A 22040-nucleotide genomic window follows, 5' to 3' on the forward strand; every position below is an offset into this window, starting at 1 on the left:
TAGTGGCTTGTTGACTGACAGACTGACCTACACTACTGCAAGTCCCCCAAATGGACTCGATGCCTCAAGTCTCAACCTACAATAATATATATCCTACAAAAAGCTGCCTAAATTATTTTCCTAAAGCCCATATCTGACCCCATTTACTCCCTTACTTAAACTCTAATAGCTCCCTATTAGTGAAGGAAAAAATATCAACAAAAAATAATAGCAAAAGTAAAGTCCTTGCCCCAGAGGATTTTATATTCTAACAAGGGAAAAAAAAAAAAAAACATTTCAGGGAGTAGTAGCCAGGAATGGGCAATTTAAACCAGAAGATTAGAGACAACTAAACTGAGTAGACTGACACACCCCATCAAGAATAATCTAATCATAGCTCATAGTTCCAGAGCTTGGGGATGAAGGTGGGGTTGGCAGGAGAATGTTTAAGATCTTTGGGTTTCAACTTTTAAGCTTAACCAGGCCCAAGCCTACCTTCCCAACCTTATTACAAATAGTTTTCCTTCTCTTACTCTAAGATCCAAACTGGCTTTTTTTTTCTATTTTTACATATAACACTCCATCTACTACCTTCATGGCTTTGCAGTAGCTTCCATCAAACCTGGAATTCACTCTCTCCTTACATCTGTCTGTGAGCATCCCTTTTTTCCATCAAAAGTCTTCTCAAGTGTCATTTGTTAACATGAAACCTTTCTAGTATCCCATTAGCTATAGTGCCCCTCCCATCACACAATCGATTAACGATTTATTTATTTTGTATGTACACGTTGTCTCCTTTCTAAAAGAATGTAAGCTTCTTAAGAACCACCTTATTTCATTTTTGGTTTTGTGTTCCCACTGTCTAACACAGCACAGTGCCTCACATATAGGTATTTTAATAAATAAATTCACTGATGCATCAAGCTGTATAAGACATATCTAGTAAGGTGGAGTTTTACACAGAGACAATTTGTATTAACTTTTCTTTTCTTTTTTTTTTTGTTAATAAAAACATTTATTTTGCATTTTATACAGAACAACCTGAAGTCTGCAACAGGACTCTCGACAGTTACCCAGGGATTCATAGACAGTGTGTCCATGTCAACAGCTTGGTTCTAGGGACAGGGGATCCACACAAACACAGGCAGGATTGGAGAGGTTGGATGAAGGGGACACAGTGAGAGGAGTGTATTTCAGTCCTTTCTCAAAGAAGAGGCAGCAGAGCATTCTGAATCACTGAAAAACCTGTGCAAATGGGGCTCTAAATAATGAACCACGTTTGTGGAGGGGGAAGGTGGGTAATGACTTAAACAAGTTTGTGTGGGTGAAGGTGTGTGTGTCAGGGTTGGTTGTGGTTATTTATATTAATAATGCCCTAAGCCCTGGGGTCTAATACTAACAGGATCAAATCCATTCAAGTCATTTTCACTTACATGTTTAAAAAAAAAAAAGATTATCCCTGTGGGCATATAATAGACAGCATGCTAAGCCATTTGCAGGCCCCTGCTCTTTAGAAAAAGTACGGAAGGGGAAAAGTGGTTAGAGGTCTGTGGCCCAATTCTCTATCTGGATGTGAACACAGTTCACAATAAGCATGTGGGGGTAGGGGTGGAGACAGAGACTGACCAAAGAAGAGGTCAAAACCAGTGGTTATGTACAAAATGAAGGCTAAGATAAATCCCCAATACGTCCAAAGCTCTTTCAGCCCAGGGAGTAGAAAGTACATAGTCTGCATGAAGGTAGTTCCTTTAAAATATTGAAAGGTAAGGTATCCCAAGACCTCATCTTTCAAAGGAGAAAACAAACAACAAAAAGAAGTCCAAACCCCAGGTGCCAATTTTAACAAATGCTATTGCCTCTGGTTCAGCTTGTGGTAGAGGACTCCAAAATGTCTGGACAACTAACAGCTCAGGCATCAATTTGTGTGTATGGGGTGGGGGTGGGGAGGTTGGGGCCAAGAAAAGGGCTTCTAATGTACTTGGGGTTGGTGCTGACACTCCCAACATCATTCCTCTGAAAAAGTGATTTGGGAGTCAGAATACTGGTTTTTGGCCCTACAGGTGGGGAGGTGTTTGGTTGGGGCGGGGGAGGGGGGTGGTAGGCTAAGTAAAACAAAACCCTAAATCTCCAAAATAAAGAAGTGAATGCAGATTCACTGTAACCAACACTGACCCTGTTGGGGCAGGACATACCCTAGGCTTCCATTCTAAATGAGGCAGGGGGCCCATCCTGGCCCAGATCTGTATTAGTCTTGTTCAATCTATAGTCAATGGACAACTCCTACACTGGGCAGGGGAGATATTCTGATCTCTGTCTTTTTATATCTTAATTTACACTTTAAATAACCTCAAACTTAGTGTAAGTGCTTCAAGTATAATTTAATCCTAAAAGTCTTTAAAGGCCCCCTGAAACAAAAACAAAAAAGTATGTACTGTCTCTCAAAGTCTCCTCACTCTGGTAGACATTCTCTTCCCCCTCCCTGCCCTACCCAGTCCCCATCTTTTATCCTGACTTGGAGCTTACAAATTGTATCAAGCCATCTGTGCTCATAGACTTGGGCCTCTCTAGGGGAAAGCCCAGAGCTCTGCTCCAAATGAGCTGTGCCAGCACCCCCAGTGCCCATGAAACCCCAAAGAGAACCATGTAGTAATTCATCTCTGTCATGCCATAATACTGCAGAAGCCCTCCACTGTGGGCATCTACATTGGGCCAAGGGTTCTTGGCTTTGCCCTGCTCCAAAAGGACATCAGGTACAATCTTGTAAAGTTGAGCCACCAGTTTAAACATGGGATCATTAGGCAGATGTTTCAGGGCAAATTCCTGCTGACAGGTATATCGTGGATCAGTTTTTCTTAGTAAAGTATAGCCATAGCCAGGGACAACCCTGCCCAAGTTGAGTGTATTCCAGATGTAGTCACGCAGTTTTTCATCAGACACATCTTTGCCAACTTCTTTCTGCAAATTAGTCAGCCAAACAAGTACTTCCTGATTGGCTAGTCCATGGAGGGGCCCAGCCAGTCCATTCATGGCAGCTGCAAAGGACAGATAGGGATCTGAAAGAGCACTGCCCACCAGATGGCTAGTGTGGGCACTTACATTGCCACCCTCATGGTCACTATGGATTGTGAGGTATAAACGCATGAGCTCAGTGAACTGGGCATCACTGTAGCCCAACATGCTGGTGAAGTTATGAGACCAGTCAAGTTTGGTGTCTATAGCCCCAATACTGCTGGCCTCTCGATACAGTTTCCGGTAGATCTTTGCTGCAACACAAGGCAGCTTGGCAATGAGATCCATTCAGTCCTCATAAATCAGCTCCCAGTACTTGGACCGAATGATGCCTTCAGCATAAGCCCAAGCAAAGTTACTGTCACTGTTGAGGGCAGTGATAGCTGCACTGAGCTGAGACACTGGATGCAGATTAGTAGGGAAGTTGTCCAACATGATGACCACATGGGAGGGCAGAACTGCTCGTTTTGCCCATTCTTTGGAGAGCCAGCTCACCTGTTGCTCATTTGGAATTTGTCCAGTCACAAGCAGCCAGAATAAACCCTCGGGAAGGGGTTCTTCCCCTCCCTTGACTTTAGGGAGCAACTTCTAGCACTCTGGGATACTGTAGCCACGGAAACGGATACCCTCATCAGGGTCCAGAACTGATGTTTCATATATTAATCCTTTCGTGCCCCTCATGCCACCATACATCATGTCCACAGTGATCTGTCCCAATACAGTCTTGCCAAGCTGCTGCCTGAAGGTCTTGATTCTATTTTGTTCCTTGGGTATCATGTCACTGAGGATGTCCTTCAGATTTGTAGAAGCACTGGCATGTCGGGCAGCAAGAACAAGACAGGATGCATTTTTGGCCCCAAGGAGCCGGGCAGCCACAGTGAGTAAGGCCATGGCGGACAGCTTGTGGAGCCACTGGGCAGGGAGAGAGGAGGGGACCCACGGAAGGAACCGAAGCCGAGGCCACACTAGAGGCCGCACCAAAAAGTTTGTATTACTTTTTTTTGGGGGGGGTGGGGCAGTTGGGGTTAAGTGACTTGCCCAAGGTCACACAGCTAGTAAGTGTCAAGGGTCTGAGGTTGGATTTGAACTCAGGTCCTCCTGAATCCAGGGCCGGTGCTCTATCCACTGCGCCACCTAGCTGCCTCTTGTATTACTTTTCAATCAAAATTAGGTAGTTGTAGTTCTGTTTCAGTCCTTTCCAATTCTTTAAGACACCTGTTAACATGGCCTCTGTAATGCCTGTGCTTCCCAATTAAATATGCTAGAACTTATACAACAACCAGCCAATTAGAAGGATTTCTGAGTCTCAGAGCTGCTTGACATACTAGTGATCCTTTGTGACTGAACTCTAGCTGAATTTGGTGATGCATGCCAGAAACCAGTCTTAAGCAGAACCTGCAGACTCAAGACCTTGCTCAGGACTTTCTAAACATCTGCTCATTTTATTTGTACTCAAGCCTTGGTCTCTCTGCATCATCATGCTTATTTCAATATACCAAGAAATCAGTGCCCCTTTCCATGAAACTCTACCCATGCCTGGAACTCTCCTTCCATAATACGTCCCCTTTCCTTCCCGCATCAGTCTACTCCCCACCTTCCTTTCTTAGAAAACGATATAAACCATTCCTCACTTTCCTCAAATTGGGCTGTTTCAGCATCAGACTGACTCCTCTATATGATCATGTCTGTATCTGCTTAATAAATATCACTCGACTTTTATAGCCACTGTCTCCTTCCGGTTTTCTTCCCTTTAGGAAAGATCCAGGTCCTGTAGGGTTCGTGCCTCAATTTACACTCCATCTGGGATTTTATTGACAAAAACACTGGGGTGGTTTGCCATTTTCTTCTGCAGCTCATTTTACAGATGAAGAAACTGAGGCAAACAGGATTAAGTGATTTGCCCAGGGTTATACAGCTAATAAGCATCTAAGTTTGGATTTGAAACTAAGGTATTCCTGACTCCAGTCCTAGCACTCATCCACTGTGCCACGTACCTGCCCAAAATTAGGTAATCTGTACCTAAATTAAAATATGAAATATATGAGCATCTATTAATACAATCTAGGGAAGCTGGCTTCCCTGCTGTTCCTCACAAAAGTTGGTCCATTTCCTAAATCCTGGAATACTTGGCCTCTAATGCCTTGAATACTCCATCATCATCATGCCTTCCAGCTTGTCTGGCTTCCTACAAGACTCAGCTCAAGTCCCACCTTGTGCAAGAAGCTTCTCCCCTCTGACTTAATCTCAGCACCTACCTTCTTAGACTACCCCCAATATATCCTATATATATATATATATATATATATATCTTGTTTGCAAATAGTTATATGCATATTGTCTCCCCCATTAAACCATGGGCTTCTTGAGAACAGGGACTGGTTTTTGCCTTTCTTCTCTTTGTATTTTCAGAGCTTTGCACAGTGCCTTGCACACAGTAGGCACTTAATAAAAGCTTGCTGTCTGTACAGCAAGGGTTAAAGGGGAGAAAAAATACAATACCCCCCAAAAATGTAAGATGGCACATCACATAGTTTTCTACAAAGTAAATCTGATGATGGTTTCACATGTGAAAAATATAAAAAGAGGGTAAGGATTTTGTGTTATCTTCTTCCTATCTCCACCACAAGCAGAGTGTCTGATACCATATTAAGCACTTAATAATAAATGCTGATTGACTAACAATCAATCAAAATTCTCCAAAACAAGATTTGTGCTGGTCATACTCTGACATTTGTCCAGGCAGTTACGAAAACCTCTCCTGATTTTATCAGGGAATCTTTATCAGATCTTGTAGGATGTTCATTTGTCTACATCTTTTCTCTCCTGGAATAACACAGTGTGCTTTCAAGCCGCCTCCAGCATCCCCACTGTGTCTTCCCCAGGAGACTTCCTACCAACTACTTTCTTCATACATGCTATATGTACCTACTCATTTACATGTTGTCTTCCCAACAGAACAGGAGCCCACTGAGAACAGAGAACGCTCTTCCTTTCACTGTATCTCCAGCACTTCACACAGTGCCTGGAACACAATACATGTTTAATCAATTCTTGTTTACTTATTTACTGTTTTGAGTCAGAAGGCCTGAGTTCAAGTCCTCATTCTACCACTCTTTAGAAGGATGACTTAAGGCAAGTCACAACCTCTCTGAAACTTAATTTTTTCATTTGTAACATGAAGAGTGATAATAATCTACTTCACAGGATTACTGTGAAACTCAAATGATATACACATTTATATTTGTACATATTTTACATATATTTTATACAAATTATATATACAAAAGGTTGACAAATAATGCTGTATAAAATGTTAAGCATTATTTATCAATCAACCTTTTGTCACTGAGTCATTTCAGTTGTGTCTGATTTTTTTTTTTGTGACCCCCATTTGAGATTTTTTTTGGCAAGGATACTAAAGTGGTTTGCCATGTCCTCCTTCATTTCATTTTACAGATGAGGAACTGAGGCAAACAGAATTAAGTGACTTGCCCAAGGTAACATCACTATTAAGTGTCTGAGGCCAGATTTGATCTCATGGAAAGAAGTCTTCCTGATTTCAAGCTCAGTGCTCTCATTCACTGTATCTCCTAGCTGCCCATCAATCAACTGGTTTAAATAATTACTATGTTTCAGGTACTGTACTAAGCATTGAACATACAAATAATGGCTAAAACAAAATTTTCCCTGAAAGAGCAGACATTCTAAAAGGGGATATTTGTGGTATATACAAAATACCTACAGAGTAATGATAGCCAGCATTTATATGCCCCTAATATGTGCCAGGCACTGTGTTGAGTGTTTTGCAAATATTGTATCATTTGATCTTCACAAGAGCCCTGGAAAGAAGGTGTTATCATCATGTCCATTTTACAGTTGAGGAAAGTGAGGCAAAAATGGTTAAGTGATTTGTACAAAAGCAAATGTGAGGTCAGACTTGAACTCACAATTCCTGGCTCCAAGCCTAGAGCTTTTTCCACTGAGCTGCCTAGCTGCCTGCACAGAATGTAGTTATTTACATGAAGGGAATCTTAGAACAGAGGGTTCTCACCACTGGGAGAGGGACCAGCAAAGGTCTCCTGAAGAAGGTGGCACTGAGCTGAATTTTGACAGAAGCAATTCTGGGGTGAGAAAGGAAATTATTCCAAATATGGGAAAGGGTCACTAAAATAACAAGAGAATCAGGAGATGGTAGTGTCATCATGGGAAGAAGAATGGTAAGTAGGCCAATACAGTTAGACCATGGAAAATATAGAGGAAGAGTGAACTGTAAGAGTAATGCAAATGGGCCAGTTTACCAAGGAGTTTAAATGTCAGAAAGATTTTATATTTGATCCTGGAGGCAAAAAGGAGCCCCTAGAGTTTAATGAATAGTGGAGAGACATTGTCAGACCTGCACTTTAGGAAAATAACTTAGGCAGGGCATTAGAATGAGGAGAGACTTAAGGCAGAGAGAATTAGAAGGCAAGGTAAGAGGTCATGAGGGCCTGAACTAATGTGGTATCTGTGTGACTGGAGAGAAAGAAACATATATGAGAGATTTTGTGCAGCTAGAAACAACAAAATTTGGCAACTGCCAGGCTAAATGGAGTGACAGTGAGGAATGATAACATAGAGGTTGCAAACCTGGGTGACTAGGTTCAGATGATGGTTGTACTTGGGAAGAAATACAGTGAGTTCTATTTTAAATATGTTAAGTTGAAGATGCTTATGACAGTGGTGTCCAGCTCAAATAGAGATAGGTAATGCTAATCCATACATAAGGATCCCTGCAGGCCATGGAGTGAGTTGGTTTTAAATTTTTATGTTATCTATGTTTTATTATATTTTTATTTTCTTAAATATTTTCCAATTACATTTTAATTACAATTTAAGGGTAATAATAGGCTTTCACAGGATTATTGTGAAACTCAAATGAAATCATATATATAATATACATAGCAATATATGTATTTATATATATCTCCACATACACATATACACATAAGGTTTTTTTGAAACTGTAACGCATTACTGATTTATTAATCAGCAATTTATTAAATGCTCACTAAGTTCCAAGAACTATGCTAAGGACTGTACAATCTGGGCTACACTCAGGAGATTACAGGTCACATGTCTGACACCTCTGGCCTGTGCAGCATCCAATCAAAATATCCAAAAGGCAATTGTCAACATGGGTTTATAAGTCACGAGAGACACTAGGGCTCTAGATCAGAGAATCATCTGCATAAAAATGATAAATGAATGTATGGGAATTGATGGAATCATTAAATAAGGTGATATACTGGGGAAATGAGACTAAGAAATAGCCTTCAAACAGGTAGGAGAAAAAAGAGAGTAAGTACAGTGTCAGGAAACCTACAGAAGAGAATATCCATGAGGAGAGAGATGGAAGTCAATAGTGTCAAAGGCAGCAGAAAAGTCATGGATGATCACTGAGATAAGTCCACTAGATCTGGCAATTATGAGGTCATTGGTAATTTTGGAGAAGGAAGTTTGAGTTAAATGTTGAGGTCTGAAGCCAGATTACTTCCATAAATTGTATGTTTATTAAAAACAGTCTTACTATATCTTATTTAACTTCTTAGCTCCCTCTGCAGTCCTAGAACAAGGTCTCATATGCAGGAACTATTTAATAAATAATGATTATGTTAAGCAAATGAAGACATAAGTCTATTTACAGTTATAGTGGAACCCTGTTATGGCATAGCTCTGAAACCTCATCTTTAAAACCTAATGCCGGGGGCAGCTAGGTGGCGCAGTGTATAAAGCACTGGTCTTGGATTCAGGAGGACCTGAGTTCAAATTCAGCCTCAGACACTTGACACTTACTAGCTGTGTGACCCTGGGCAAGTCACTTAACCCTCACTGCCCAGCAAAAACAAAACAAAAAAAAACAAAAAAACCTAATGCCTATCTGACATAAGGTATTACCCTATTAGATGAAGGATTAGTATGATCACAGAAACTTCTGCCTACAAACATCAGTATTATAAAGAAAGGTTCCATTATAATATGATCTTATAACTATTATACACATGAAAAAAGCTACTCAAATTCCTAAACTTTCACTCAATATAAGCTTTTACAATAACAAAAAGAACCACCAGAGATTTTAAGTAAAGGTAGGTGAATGGAGTAAAAGCAGACAAGCACCAACCTAAGTTTTGGTGAGGTGAGGTGAAAAGAAATAAGAAGATAAGGCTGAGAATATTCAGATAAAGAAGAGAAGAATCACACTATGGAAAAATGACTAAAGGCAGGGGAAAAAGAAACAGAATAACAGATTTCCATTCAATAAACAAATCCCCTTTTCTTATCTTCCTTTCTCCATAGGGTGGAAATACACTGGATGTAATGACTCTCCTAGAGTATGATGAGGCACAGGTAACAAGTTCAAGAGCATAAAACTGAAGACTTCTTAAGCAAATGAGTTTGTATTAGCTGGACCTTGTATTTTAATTGCAGATATATTTCCATTCACCTTCCTTACCAATTATATTTTTTTTTACCTGATTCTGAAACCAGAACAAAGAAACAAAGCAATCCATTTCTTATGACAAAATTAGTAGGGTTAAGAGTAATATAGCTCTCAAGATGTTTGCAAGTTACAACATAATGAAAACAGCAGGTAGCACATAGCTGATATGAAAAATTTGACAAACAATACTCAAATACTCTAAACAGTAGTCTTAAAGGAAAAAATCAAAAACTTCGTACTTTAAGTTGTCAACAAGAAATGGACTATAGTAGAATCAATTCTTTTCAAATGTTCACCCTCATGACTGACATTCCATCAGCCAAGGGAAAAAACGTGCCTATCTGTCAGGATGTCACAGAGACTAACTGAACATACCCCACAATTCCTTCAATATCATTCCCAGGAGCTCAATTAGCACAGGAGGGAATTAGGCAAGCAAGACTGACATGCTATCCTTGGGATAAATGCAGAATGTCTAATTCAAAAATCCTTAGTCACTAAAAAAAAAGGGGCATTCACTTGCAATTATAACCTTCAAAAAGACATATAATATCTAAAGATTCTAGGCAATCTTGCAGGGCCAAGATGTCAACCTATCTTATACAATAGAAGAATTTTCTACATTTAAAAAAATTCTTTTAAATCTCTGGATAAGAGTCGTATAATAAACTACACTAACAACAAAAAAAATGCTCATAATAGTAAACTTAATTGAACACAATATTGAACTTTTTCTTTTACCAGAGGAGCCCAGTAGGTATAGAGATAGCCTATCTTCAGTGCTGGTACAAACTGCGAACAGGACACAACCAGAAAATAGAGATTCAAGAAAAACTTGAATTGTTCATATAAACCTAAAAAAGAAGAAAGAAAAGAGAAAGTTAAGGTGAAATCTCAGAGAAAAAAACTTATGATTTCAATACAGTTTATAAAAATCTATATAAAAAGTTCAGAGCTATGTTAAAATATGCATACAGACCATTATTCAACCAGAGCTTATTAATTTTATCATTGGCTTTCTAGAACCATACCATTTATAAATAAAAATCAGACAACTAATTATAATAAATTCAAACTTTAGAATTAACTTTTTTTTTGAAAACTCAACAACTTGAAACTAAGTTATATTCTATTTATGGTAAACTTTTCTCCTCTCAACTGCAACAAAATTCTCGTGAAGATACATTCCAAAGAAGCTGAAAAATCTCATTTCTCCTTGATATCTGCCAGCCAACATAAATCATACAATAAAAAACTTCTAAGTGGAACTTAGAACTTCCATCTTAATGTTTAAAATGCATTTTTCATATTATATTTAATATATTTTTCATATTATATTTAATGTTTAATTTAAGGATTGTCTGGCTCTGACATCATATACATATACATATACATATACATATACATATACATATACATATACATATACATATACATATACATATATGGTATAATATGCTTCAAATTTTAAAGGACATCCATGAAGTAACTGAAAAATTCTTGTGTGTCTTATTAGTTTTTAAGTAAAGAATATCCAAGGTTTCTTGATGGCTAAGGTGGTTTTTTTTTTCTTAAAATAAGGAATGCCTTTGAATGCATTTGTCCCTTTATTCCAAAGAATTAAAAGTCCTTTTAATAACACCAGAAATGCCCAAAAAATGACTATAGAGTAAAACTATTTAATAAATGAAAAATAAGATTAAGATCATATAGGTAGAACTGAGCTAAACCTAGAAGGTAGGACTTCTGATCTATCATTTCATTGGTTTCCAGAACTCCCAATGAGGAACCTTTTCTATTAACGAGTGTCAGCATTTCCACCATGACTTGGAGCCTTAGGAAGATATATAGAGCTGACCCATCAAACACACAACCTACAGGCTCCCAAGTGAAGGCAGAACCAGATTAAAATGTAATTGGGAAGGAAATGTTTAACAAAACAGAGGTCCCCATTTCTATTTGAATTTTACAATAATGGCATATAGTACTGAGAAGTTAGTAAACTGCCCAACATCTATGTGCTAAAGGTGAGATTTGAACTCAGTGATCTCAGTTCTAAGGCCAGCTCTCTAACTTCCCATCAATTAATTTTTTTTTAATTTTTGTGGGGTAATGAGGGTTAAATGACTTGCCCAAGGTCACACAGCTGGTAAGTGTCAAGTGTGTGAGACTGGATTTGAACTCAGGTCCTCCTGAATCTAAGGCCAGTGCTTTATCCACTGTGCCACCTAGCTGCCCCCCCATCAATTAATTTTACTGACATCAACTTAGTCTTATAGCAAATTATAGTTTCCTATAGTAACATATTTCTAAAACACATTAAAGAAACTTCAAGAACTAGTCATAAGTACACAGATAATTCATTTTAAGAAAACAATACTAAAAAAATTTACAAGACAAATTTAGAGATGTTTATTACTTTATCCAAAAAAAATGTTTTCTTTGGGACAAGCCTCGATTTTCCTTTAAATAATCAACTCCACCATTACATCTAAAATATAACTTACTATACAAAAATCCAACTGACTTGTATTTTTCTTTAGCTATTGAAGAGGCAAATACTATGCCTATTATGAACAGAAAATTACACTACAAATTGTGCCATAACATATTGTAATATGAACCCTCAATGAAGATTTCTAATAAGCCTATCATCTACAAACAAATTTAGTATAAAAGATTTAGGGATTGTTAGAATACTTTTAAAATCTGGTATATGGCTAGATTTCAGTTTATTAAGTTCTACTGAATTCATTATAAATAAAATGTTTATGAATAAATAGAATTTTAAAAATACAATTCAATTTCACCTAATCACAAACCAGAAGATCAGCCTGCAAAACAAGGCCCATACAGAATTGCTTCAAATGATTTTTATTACTTTATATGAAAAGTTTAACATTAGGCAAGTTAATCAACAACTTTTTGTTGACTCAGGCTAACATACTGCAATATAGAAAAGTTATTTGCATCATTATACATTTATTTGTTTGACTAAAATAGCTTTGTTACATTGACAACCTATTTATAGACATACTAAATAAATAAATCTTAATTGTGATAAATTCATAAGTCAAATTAAGTCTAAAATGTTTTAAATTATTTCACAAATTAAAATAAGCAAGATAAATATCTTTCTCCCCACCCTCCATTTATTTCTTCAAAATTCCATTTAACATAAAGCATGTCTATGAGAAATTCAAAAATCAACATTATTCTAAAAAAAAGGAATAAAATTCCCATTATGCAAATAACAAACATTTTTTTAAAACTACATTTTATATGGAAAAGGCTGATAATTTAAAAGTAAATGTTCTAAGGAAAAATAAAACTTTCACACAATACTAGGCTTTACAAACAGATCAACAGGTATTTGCAAAATATGGCTGATTTTAGAAAGCTGTATGAATTTCATCTGATCATTGTTAAGCTGCACTGCAGATTTTTAACCACAGTAATCAATGCTTTACTGTATACTTAATGAACTTTGTGACCTTTAGGAAAATGTACAATGCTTAACCAATCTGTGTGTATTTAATAATTTAAACCTAGGGAGAAAACAGTAGCTTCGTTCAATAAAGATGAGAATATTTATCTGCCTGAAAGACAGTTGACATTTTATTGCCCTGACGAAAGATCAGTCTTTTAATTATGGAGCCATTAGTTTTTGTGTGTTTTAATAAAGAAGCATATTAGATATCAAGCATTTGCCAACTATGGGATGGATGGGGGGGAAAAATCAATACCCAATATAAAGTAGTGTGATTATTTAAATTAAAATGTAAAGGACAAAGCAGCTCTAAATTGAAGTAGGGAAGAGATTTTATAGCTAAATAGCACACATCTGCCAATAAGGAAGATGTTAAAAACTCAGAATATATGTATACATTTATATGAATCACTCTATAAGATCCCTTTTATAATTTTTCTATAAAACAGGATCCAGAAATTTTTTTAAAAAGCAATTCTACACATATGTAAATGGATTTGTAAATAATGCAAAAAGTGGAAGGTAAGAATACATGAACTTTTAAAAACATTATTTGTCTCCTTCCAGGATTTTAATTATTTTGAAAAGTAACCTGGTAAGCTTATTAATTTAATATGGTATATTAAAATCACAATAAACTATAAATAGAAAAATCCATTAAAATCTAGACAAGCTTTTTCATTTTAAATTCCTTTCAACTAATGTGCCTGTTCCAAACATACTTTTGAAAACATTCATCCCTTATAAAAACAAAATACATTTCCTTTTCATTTTTTACTAATATGTCTAAGAGAAAAAGGTTATTTGTATGAAAAGCAGAAAGCCCTTTGATAAGCCCACCTTCAAGAAAGCATTAGTAGTCTTACCCCAGGTATAAAGGTAAATAAATTGTATTTTTGATTTTTTATAGAATTTCTGGGATATTTTTCTTCACACTTTTCAGGACATCCAAGCCAGACAGTACGAGCTTTCAGTTCCTTCTTTCTTCGGCAAACATTTATGAGCCAGTCACAGCAACTGAATAAAACAAAGATTATTATTTTGTATTTGTACAAAAAATTTCAATATATTTCTCCTTTAAGTCATTATTGTTTGTTTCAATATTTAGCAAAGATACTTACAGCTTATCTAATTATAAAAGCTATACATTAAAAAAAAACAACCAAGATCCATTACACAAATTTGTATTTGTGATCAAAATTCTAGAAGATATTTACATTTTTAGAAGTCTGTAATGGCTTCTGGAACCTCAGGGAAATATCTTCCCTGCTAGGCTCTCTTATTGACAAAATTCAACCATTAATACACTGAAACATTAGATGTTTTATGTATTGGGGAAGAATAACTATAGATTATTGGAAAGTCTCAATACACCACTCAGTGATAAAGCCTCTACAGATTCCAATTAATCTGTCATATTCCTCCATCTTTTCTGAGGTAATCATTTTTTTCCACTTCTTAGAAAATGACTTTTAGGGAAATATTAGGTGATACGCCATTACTATTCAGGGCTCAAATGAACACTTTAGAGGGTAGTAATATTTAATCTGGTGTCCTATTGATAAAAAGAACAGAAAATACTACTGGACAGCTAAATAACTCTCTTCCATGCAAGTAATAACTTAATTCAACACTTACTTGCTCTAACAGATTTCATTCACCTTCAGGAAAAATCAAGCAAAAGGTGATTAATATATCAAGATTCCCAAAAATACAAGTCCCCTCCACTAACTGGAACAATATTTAAGGATTTAGTATAAAGTATGCCCACAATGAAGATATATTAAAGTACCTTAAAAGATGGTGGGAAAAATTTTTTAGTCCATTACCATTACAAACTAAGATAAGATAAGTTATGTATGTCAAAGAAAGCTAATGAATTTCTTGTCTCTGAAACATTAAGGGACTTAAACATCCATCTGAAGCAGTTATTCTTAACCTTAATTAACCAACAAATCTAGTAATTTCATAGAACACCTCTTTCATGGAAACCTCAAAAAAGGTAATTTTAATTATGTTGTTATTTGAACAAATATGCCAAAAGTATATGCCCAAACTATTTTCTACTGAGATGCTTGTCTTTTAAGAATTTTTCCATTCCCAAACTATATTTTATCTATGCTTTGTATCTTTATATACTTTATGAACAATGATTTGATCTACCTCACAAAAGACTTAGAACTTCTCTTTCCAAATTACCTTCAAGATCAGTTTATAAGCTATATTTCATTACTTTATAGTGGCCTCACTTTTAAAATACTCGATTGTTTCCAAAAATCCAATACTCTTTCTAAAGAACAAAGATTTGCTATTGAGACTTTCAAAGATTAACATAGGCTCTAATTTTTTTCAAAAAAAATTCCAAAAAATTTGAGCAATAATGACCTCATTAAAAATTAGTGCACACATATAACTTTGCAAGATGACAGGGTAGTAGGGATGGATTTAACTGATCAACTTGATCATGATTCATCCCAAAGAATTACAAGACTCAGTGGCTCAGTGTCCCAAGTTTTATCAAAATACTGTGCTGACCTTAAGGAGACACTAAGGAGATAAGTGTCTCAAATAGGGAGATGAAAATGGTTATGTTTATAGTAAGAAAAAATAAGCTATCTCCTCATTATCTTAATCTCCTCCTTAAGAAGGTACATGGGAGGTCTTATCCTAATTTGAATTTCCTGAGGTCCTAAAAACAACCCCTGAGGTGGGTAACTTTTTCCTTGGTGGTATGTTTTTTGGGGTTTACATGTCATAAGATGAGCCTAAGGACACATTTGGACCTTTTTTTTTTTTTTTGCGAGGGGGGTGGGGTGGGGGGTGTGTTAAGTGACTTGCCAGGGTCACACAGCTAGTAAGTGTCAAGTGTCTGAAGCCAGATTTGAACTCAGGTCCTTCTGAATCCAGGGCCGGTGCTCTATTCACTGCGCCACCTTTTTGTGTATGTACATAAAGACATGCTTAAATTTGTCAAAGCCAAAGGGTCTCTGTGTCTATGATCTCTCTTTACTGTCTTTACTTTACTGTCCTGTCATCTAGCAATATAAATGGCTATTATTGGCTAATGGTCTCTGTTGATGGTGAGGGTTTATAGGGACAAACCCTCTTGGTTACTATAAGAACACAAACCTTAGTTTCTCTGTTACCCTTTTTAGGTACTATTAATAAGTACTCAAGCCTCAGTTTATCTATTAACCCCTTTTAGCCACAGTTGATAGGTTATCTGTTAACCCTTTCTTAACCTCCATCAAGAGCAATTGTTTTAACATGCAAATTTTTGTATTTTTTAAAATCTTAGACATAAACACAAACACATAACAGTGCTTCATACAGTATGACGGTCCATAAAATAAAAAAAATAATACTGTTACATTAAATTCAGGGTACACTAGACAATGATGTGGATGGATTTAGGGTCAAACTGATCATGAGTCATCCCAAAAGAATTAGAAGACTCAGTGACTCGGTTTCCCAAGTTTTATTGCAGTACTGTGAGTGAAGACAGGGAGAGAACCAGAAAAGTGGAAAGGTATCTCTTGAATAGGGAAAGGAAAGGCAGTTATATTTATAGTATGGATAAACTGATTATCAGTCTCATTATAATAATCTCCACCTTGGGGAGGTACAGGGGAGGGCTTATCCTAATTTGGACTTCCTGGGGGCTTAAGCCAACCCCCAAAGCAGATACCTTTTTCCATGGAGGTGTGTTTTGGGGGTTTACACATCATAAGGTGAATCTGGGGACAAATTTGGCCTTTTCTAGGGATTTTACCTTTTCATTCCCATGCCTAGCTTCAAATTATTTCATATATCAGTTAGAATTTCTATACCCTGTCTGTGTATCATTGTTATAGTTAAGGTCTCTATGACCTGCCTCTTTATGTTCTTGTTATGGGTGCTGATTAATGTGGCTAACAAGAGCCTAGGCCCTGACTTGTTTACCAAGTTTTAAGTTATCCATTAATCCTTTTTGGAAGTTGGGGTCTGTAAGTTATAGCCCCTCTTGGAGCTCAGATCTAAATTAGAGCTTGGGTCTTAGGTTTCTCTGTTAACCCTTTCTTTGTCTCCTACATCAATAATAGTAATAAAATACTTGGGAAGTAATCTATTATTTTTATGGAGTTGTTTGAACCTTTTTTTTTCCAACCTAATTTTCATACCCAATTCCATGAGATTCTGTAACAACCCATGGTGCCATCAAAATATCACTTTTTGAATATAACCCACACTTAGATGCATAGTGAATAAACAGCTAAATAATCAGAAAACATTTATCGTATGTGACGATTAACATATGAGACATAGTTTCTGGGTAATTTAATCATTTTATTAATAGGCCGGCAGGTTATTAATATAAGGAGGTCTATTGGCCTTCTCAGACCAATTCTCTGTATCTCCAATGCCTAGCATATTTCTTAGTACATAGTAGGTATTTAATAAATGTTGATCGAATGAATGTCTTAATAAAATCAGAAGGATAACAGGCAATTAAACTGCATTAATTTTCAAAATGGGAGACTAATTATGAATGAACGAACTTTTAGACCATAATATTGTTAAAATCTGCATTTCCTATTAGTTTACTTTAAAATAATCTACTTGTAATTGGTTTTGTAGCTCTGGTTTCTTTGACACATCATTCTTGCAAGTCATTTGTCTTAAATTCTAATCAGTCTAGTACTTAAGTTTCTTGAGTCTCAGGTTTTGCATATACATTTCAAGTACTGTAAAATTCCATTACAACATGGTTAATTTTCACAAGATTTAAGGCAAACCACTAGATGACACCCAGCCAAACAACCGATAGCAAAACAAAAGTTATCCTGTCTTTTAATGACAAGATAATAATAACTCTATCATACTGATTATAATTTTTTCAAAAACTATGATCCAGTGAATCCATGCTTCACTCTATCTCTCTGCCATCTGCCTACCTCTGTTACACCCTCCAAACAGGACCTCTATATGCCATGTTTTGAAGTTACAAAGCCACTACTCAACTTTGGAATCTGTGCCCTAGGATCAGACTATGCTAATAGACTGACTACTAAGAGTTAATTATTCATACACCAAGAAATCTTCACCTCACAATCTTCTTGCCATCTGCCCAGCCCCTATACAAGGCTTTCATATGCTGTGTTTACATCCTATGTTCAGATCAATATAGTACTCTAAAGATTTAATTGAATATTTTAACTCTGAGATGGAAGAATTCATCGAGGACACTTTTTGAAATATCTCCCAGGAAACAAGTTTTAGGATGATATGGAATAAGAAGCCCACTGACAAATGTATTCCCTTAGTCACCAGAAGAAGAATCTTGGGAAAGACTGTAGCTTGCTCAGCACTACCAGTTACTTTTAGAGTAATAACTCAAAGCATTCAGTATCATGTTTGTATAGAAATAATAATATTTTAAATTCTACACAAATCCATCTCTCAAAGGATTTTAGCATGAAATGAAGCTATGAAACAAGCACTCTTAACATTACTAAATCCAGGCTGGAGAATATGTAGTGACATGTCAAAAACTAGTCAATTTTACTTAAAATTTGCTAAGTTCAAAATTGTATGACTTTCTTACCCTTGTTCTCATATTTACACTCAGTGTATTCTCCTACTAGAGTCCTCTCTGTGGCTTAATCTTTTCCCCAGTACACAAGAGATATTCTTCCAGAATAGCTAAACAGCTGTAGACAGTCCTCTCAAGTTCTAAAAGCAGGTCTATATTTTTCTGTGTGCTAAGTGGCTCACATTAAAAAACCAAGCTTAATAGAAGTACATCTCTTCATTCAGACTTTGGAAGGAAAATAGTGAAAGGACAAATGCTAATAATGAGGTGCTGAAGCAATAAGGTAGGTAACAAACTGTGAAGCATTTAGAGAAGAACTAGGATGCCAGTACAAAGTTTGTGGCTTTGCTTTACAATGGAATTCTATGGTTTAGTCACAGAAAACAAAATAACCACGATTCTAAATCCTAACCAGAGAACATAAGATTTCACATTTGGTGAGGGCATTAGAAATCCTCTAATTCAACTGTTTGTAAAGAAGGAAACAGACCAATAGAGGTTAAGTGAAACTGCTTGTCAGTTTACTGAAAACAACAACATTAGAACCCAGGTCTCCTGACTCCTGATACAATGCAGTTTCATTTGCTTTCAGAAGATCAGTAATCCTTATCCTACTATCCTCAACACATAAGGTTATTTTCAAAGTTTACTTACTATATGAATACAACAAATGCAACAGGTTTTACCTTATTTACTATATTAAAATGTTGCAAATGTATTAAAATAAACTTGGAGAATATTTCAGGCATGACATTCTGTTCTACAAAACAGTAAGGGTAAGCAATTTCCTGATCAGATGATCAAATATTTTTTAAAGCTCTGATTCCAAGTGAAATAGATAACAGGCACTCCTGGATTTTAAAAAGAATATGAAATTTAAGAAATACTGGTTTTTAAGAGTATTCAAGTGATTAATAAATCCCAGATGATGGCAAACAAGTTTTTATACAGGCAGTTTTTACAAAAGACATTATGGATGCAAAGTCATAATGTCTGTGTAACATGACCTACATAGTAAACATCAATAACAATAAAAACTTTAATGAAGTTAAGGCCCTATTGACACAGAATTCCTATACTCCCCAAAATTAAATATCAAGGTGTTTAAATACATAAATTCAATAATTTGACAATTTATTTTTCGATTCCTACTCTTCAGATAAAAGGTGAAATTCCTAATCTTGCAAGGTATAACTGTTCTGTTACTGTGTTAATGTTCGCAAAATGGTTAGGACATAAAAATTCCCTTAACACATATATATGACATATAATCAAATCACATGCTACTTCATAGAATGTTTAAATCTATTTTAATAGCTGAAGAATTCAGTGATCTTGGAGCTTCACAAAGACTCGCATAAGATTTTGCAGAATGAAAAAGCACCATCACAGAGAAGAGGTCAGAGTTTAAAATGAGGAGTATAGGTAAGAACATTGAGGTTAACCGGAATACATGTGGACAATGAAATATTTGTGACTTATAGCATGATATGGAACTAAGAAGGAAAATTAAATAACCTAAGAATATTAAGAAGCCAAAACAATGCTCACACAACAAATAAAGATAAGAAGAACTGATAAAATACAGAGCAATAATGGAAAATTTCATATATGGCAGAGTGCTAAGGAGAAAAGAGCAGCAAGTTCTATATAACAACCTAAATAAGATTCCTACACTATCCTAAATATTTTCTAATGTCAATAAATCATTTGCAAGTTCTCTTGCCCCTAAATTTAAAATATGCCCAACACAGCAATATCACTCTTGTTCTTCATATAGAATAAGATAAATCTTTTCCTCAAAAGAGAATCATCCAAAGAGAAAACTAAACTAAAAAATGGATACCAAAAGGTCACTAATTATTTATTAAATTTTAATTGGTCAAAACTACATTCTCCTAAAACTGAAATAAGTTGTTCCAAATCCCAACATACTGTAATTATTGCATTCAAGTGTAGCTTGGTAACTAGAGCAAAAGCAACACAGTCCTCGTGTCATTCTTAAAAGATCAGCATTTTCCCATGCTTCTGCATAACAAATGTGCAGATTAATTCAAAGTATACAGGCCATTTTGGAGCCCAGATTAATCCAAGCATTTGATATCCACTTCACTTCATATGGAAATGCCATTCAATTACACCATTTTCATAGGGACAAAGTGTTTTTTGATAACAAGTGGAATGTAAATCTCATGAGAAAGAAATCAATCTAGAACAAAGAACTCTAAAGTATTGATCTATGTGCATTACAATTTCACAAACTTGAAGGAAAATTCAAAGTTAAAGAAAAATTATCACAGGACAGCATAAAGATTAAAAAATTCTATATATTGTGCTGAATTATAAAAATAAACACTATAGTTTTCTGCAAATTAACATTTTATTGCTTCAGTATAGTTCAAATAGTAAAATGTTCTCTATTACCACAAAATCTACAATGAATAGAAAAGCATACACTTATAATGAAATGGGCATTACAGTTCTTTAAAATTAAATAGCCTGAAATACAAATAATTTCAATATCTCTCCTAAAATCTAGCCTCCTTAAAAATATTTCTTCTGAAAAATAATATTTTTCTATGTATTAACTTCCTGGGTTGTCTACCATGCAGAAACAATTTTAATGATACTCATATTCTATACCTACAAAGTATGTTAAGTACTCAGAATTTAGATTACACAAATTGCACAAAGAAAAGTATAGGCCATTTTGATAAATGTATATTATGGTTCTAGGAATAGTGGATTTTTTTCACTTTTAGTAGTTTTTAGCTTCTCATACTTAGCGTTTGCTAATACTATTTAATAGGATTTTCCCACATGATTAAAACTTGCAGATAACTTAAATCCTTCAATAAATTTATATAATCTATTTTGTGGAATTCTATCAATTATTTAAAAGTGGTAAAGCATTTTCCTAATGACAGCTACATTCTTAAGATACTCAAGACAGCCCTAAATATATTATGTCAAAAGTTCTCAAAAGTAATTTATTTGCCAACGAGTGAGAAAATTATTCATAATAGGGGTTTTGAGACTCACCAGGCCTGACCTTTTTTTTTTTTTGGGGGGGGGAGATGTGAGGCATTTGGGGTTAAGTGACTTGCCCAGGGTCACACAGCTAGTGTTAAGTGTCTGAGACTGGATTTGAACTCAGGTGCTCCTGAATCCAGGGCCAGTACTCTATCAACTGTGCTAGCTAGCTGCCCCACAGGTCTGACCATTCTTAAGGTCAGACCTTTCTTAATGTCAGCCCAGAGTCAGGAAGTTACCTCACACAAAACCACACCTACCTGAAAACCTTGTTCCCACCAGAGAATCTGTTCTCTGGGCTCTAACCTCAGCAAGACTGCACTGAACCACCCTCAAATCCAGTGAACCAATAAATTTGAGCGATGCTAGCCAATTAGCTTTGAACAATGTGTATGGGTGGGCTCTGCTCCTGCCCGCAGCAAGCTTGCACAGACACTGGCTCTCTTTTGGCCTGGGAACTTGGTAGAACAGACGCA

General features: G+C 35.9%; 2 protein-coding genes across 5 annotated transcripts in view; both read right to left on the reverse strand.

Moving 5' to 3' along the window:
- The window catches only part of ATP9B (ATPase phospholipid transporting 9B (putative)), a 459610-nt gene that overhangs the window by 379802 nt on the left and 57768 nt on the right, over positions 1-22040 (reverse strand). For all 4 annotated transcript variants that reach the window (XM_043972858.1, XM_043972842.1, XM_043972850.1 and 1 more), the window contains exons 3-4: positions 13824-13976; positions 10211-10322 (exon numbers count right to left, since the gene is read on the reverse strand). In XM_043972858.1, the coding sequence (XP_043828793.1) occupies positions 10211-10322; positions 13824-13976 (265 nt within the window). The remainder of the gene's footprint in view (positions 1-10210; positions 10323-13823; positions 13977-22040) is intronic.
- LOC122732610 (citrate synthase, mitochondrial-like) lies at positions 2482-3882 on the reverse strand. Its single transcript, XM_043972869.1, is given in 1 exon segment — positions 2482-3882. A coding segment is annotated over 1 exon segment (1398 nt). The 5' UTR covers positions 3880-3882.

The sequence above is a fragment of the Dromiciops gliroides genome, chromosome 1, assembly GCF_019393635.1.
Source record: "Dromiciops gliroides isolate mDroGli1 chromosome 1, mDroGli1.pri, whole genome shotgun sequence".
NCBI lineage: Eukaryota > Metazoa > Chordata > Mammalia > Microbiotheria > Microbiotheriidae > Dromiciops > Dromiciops gliroides.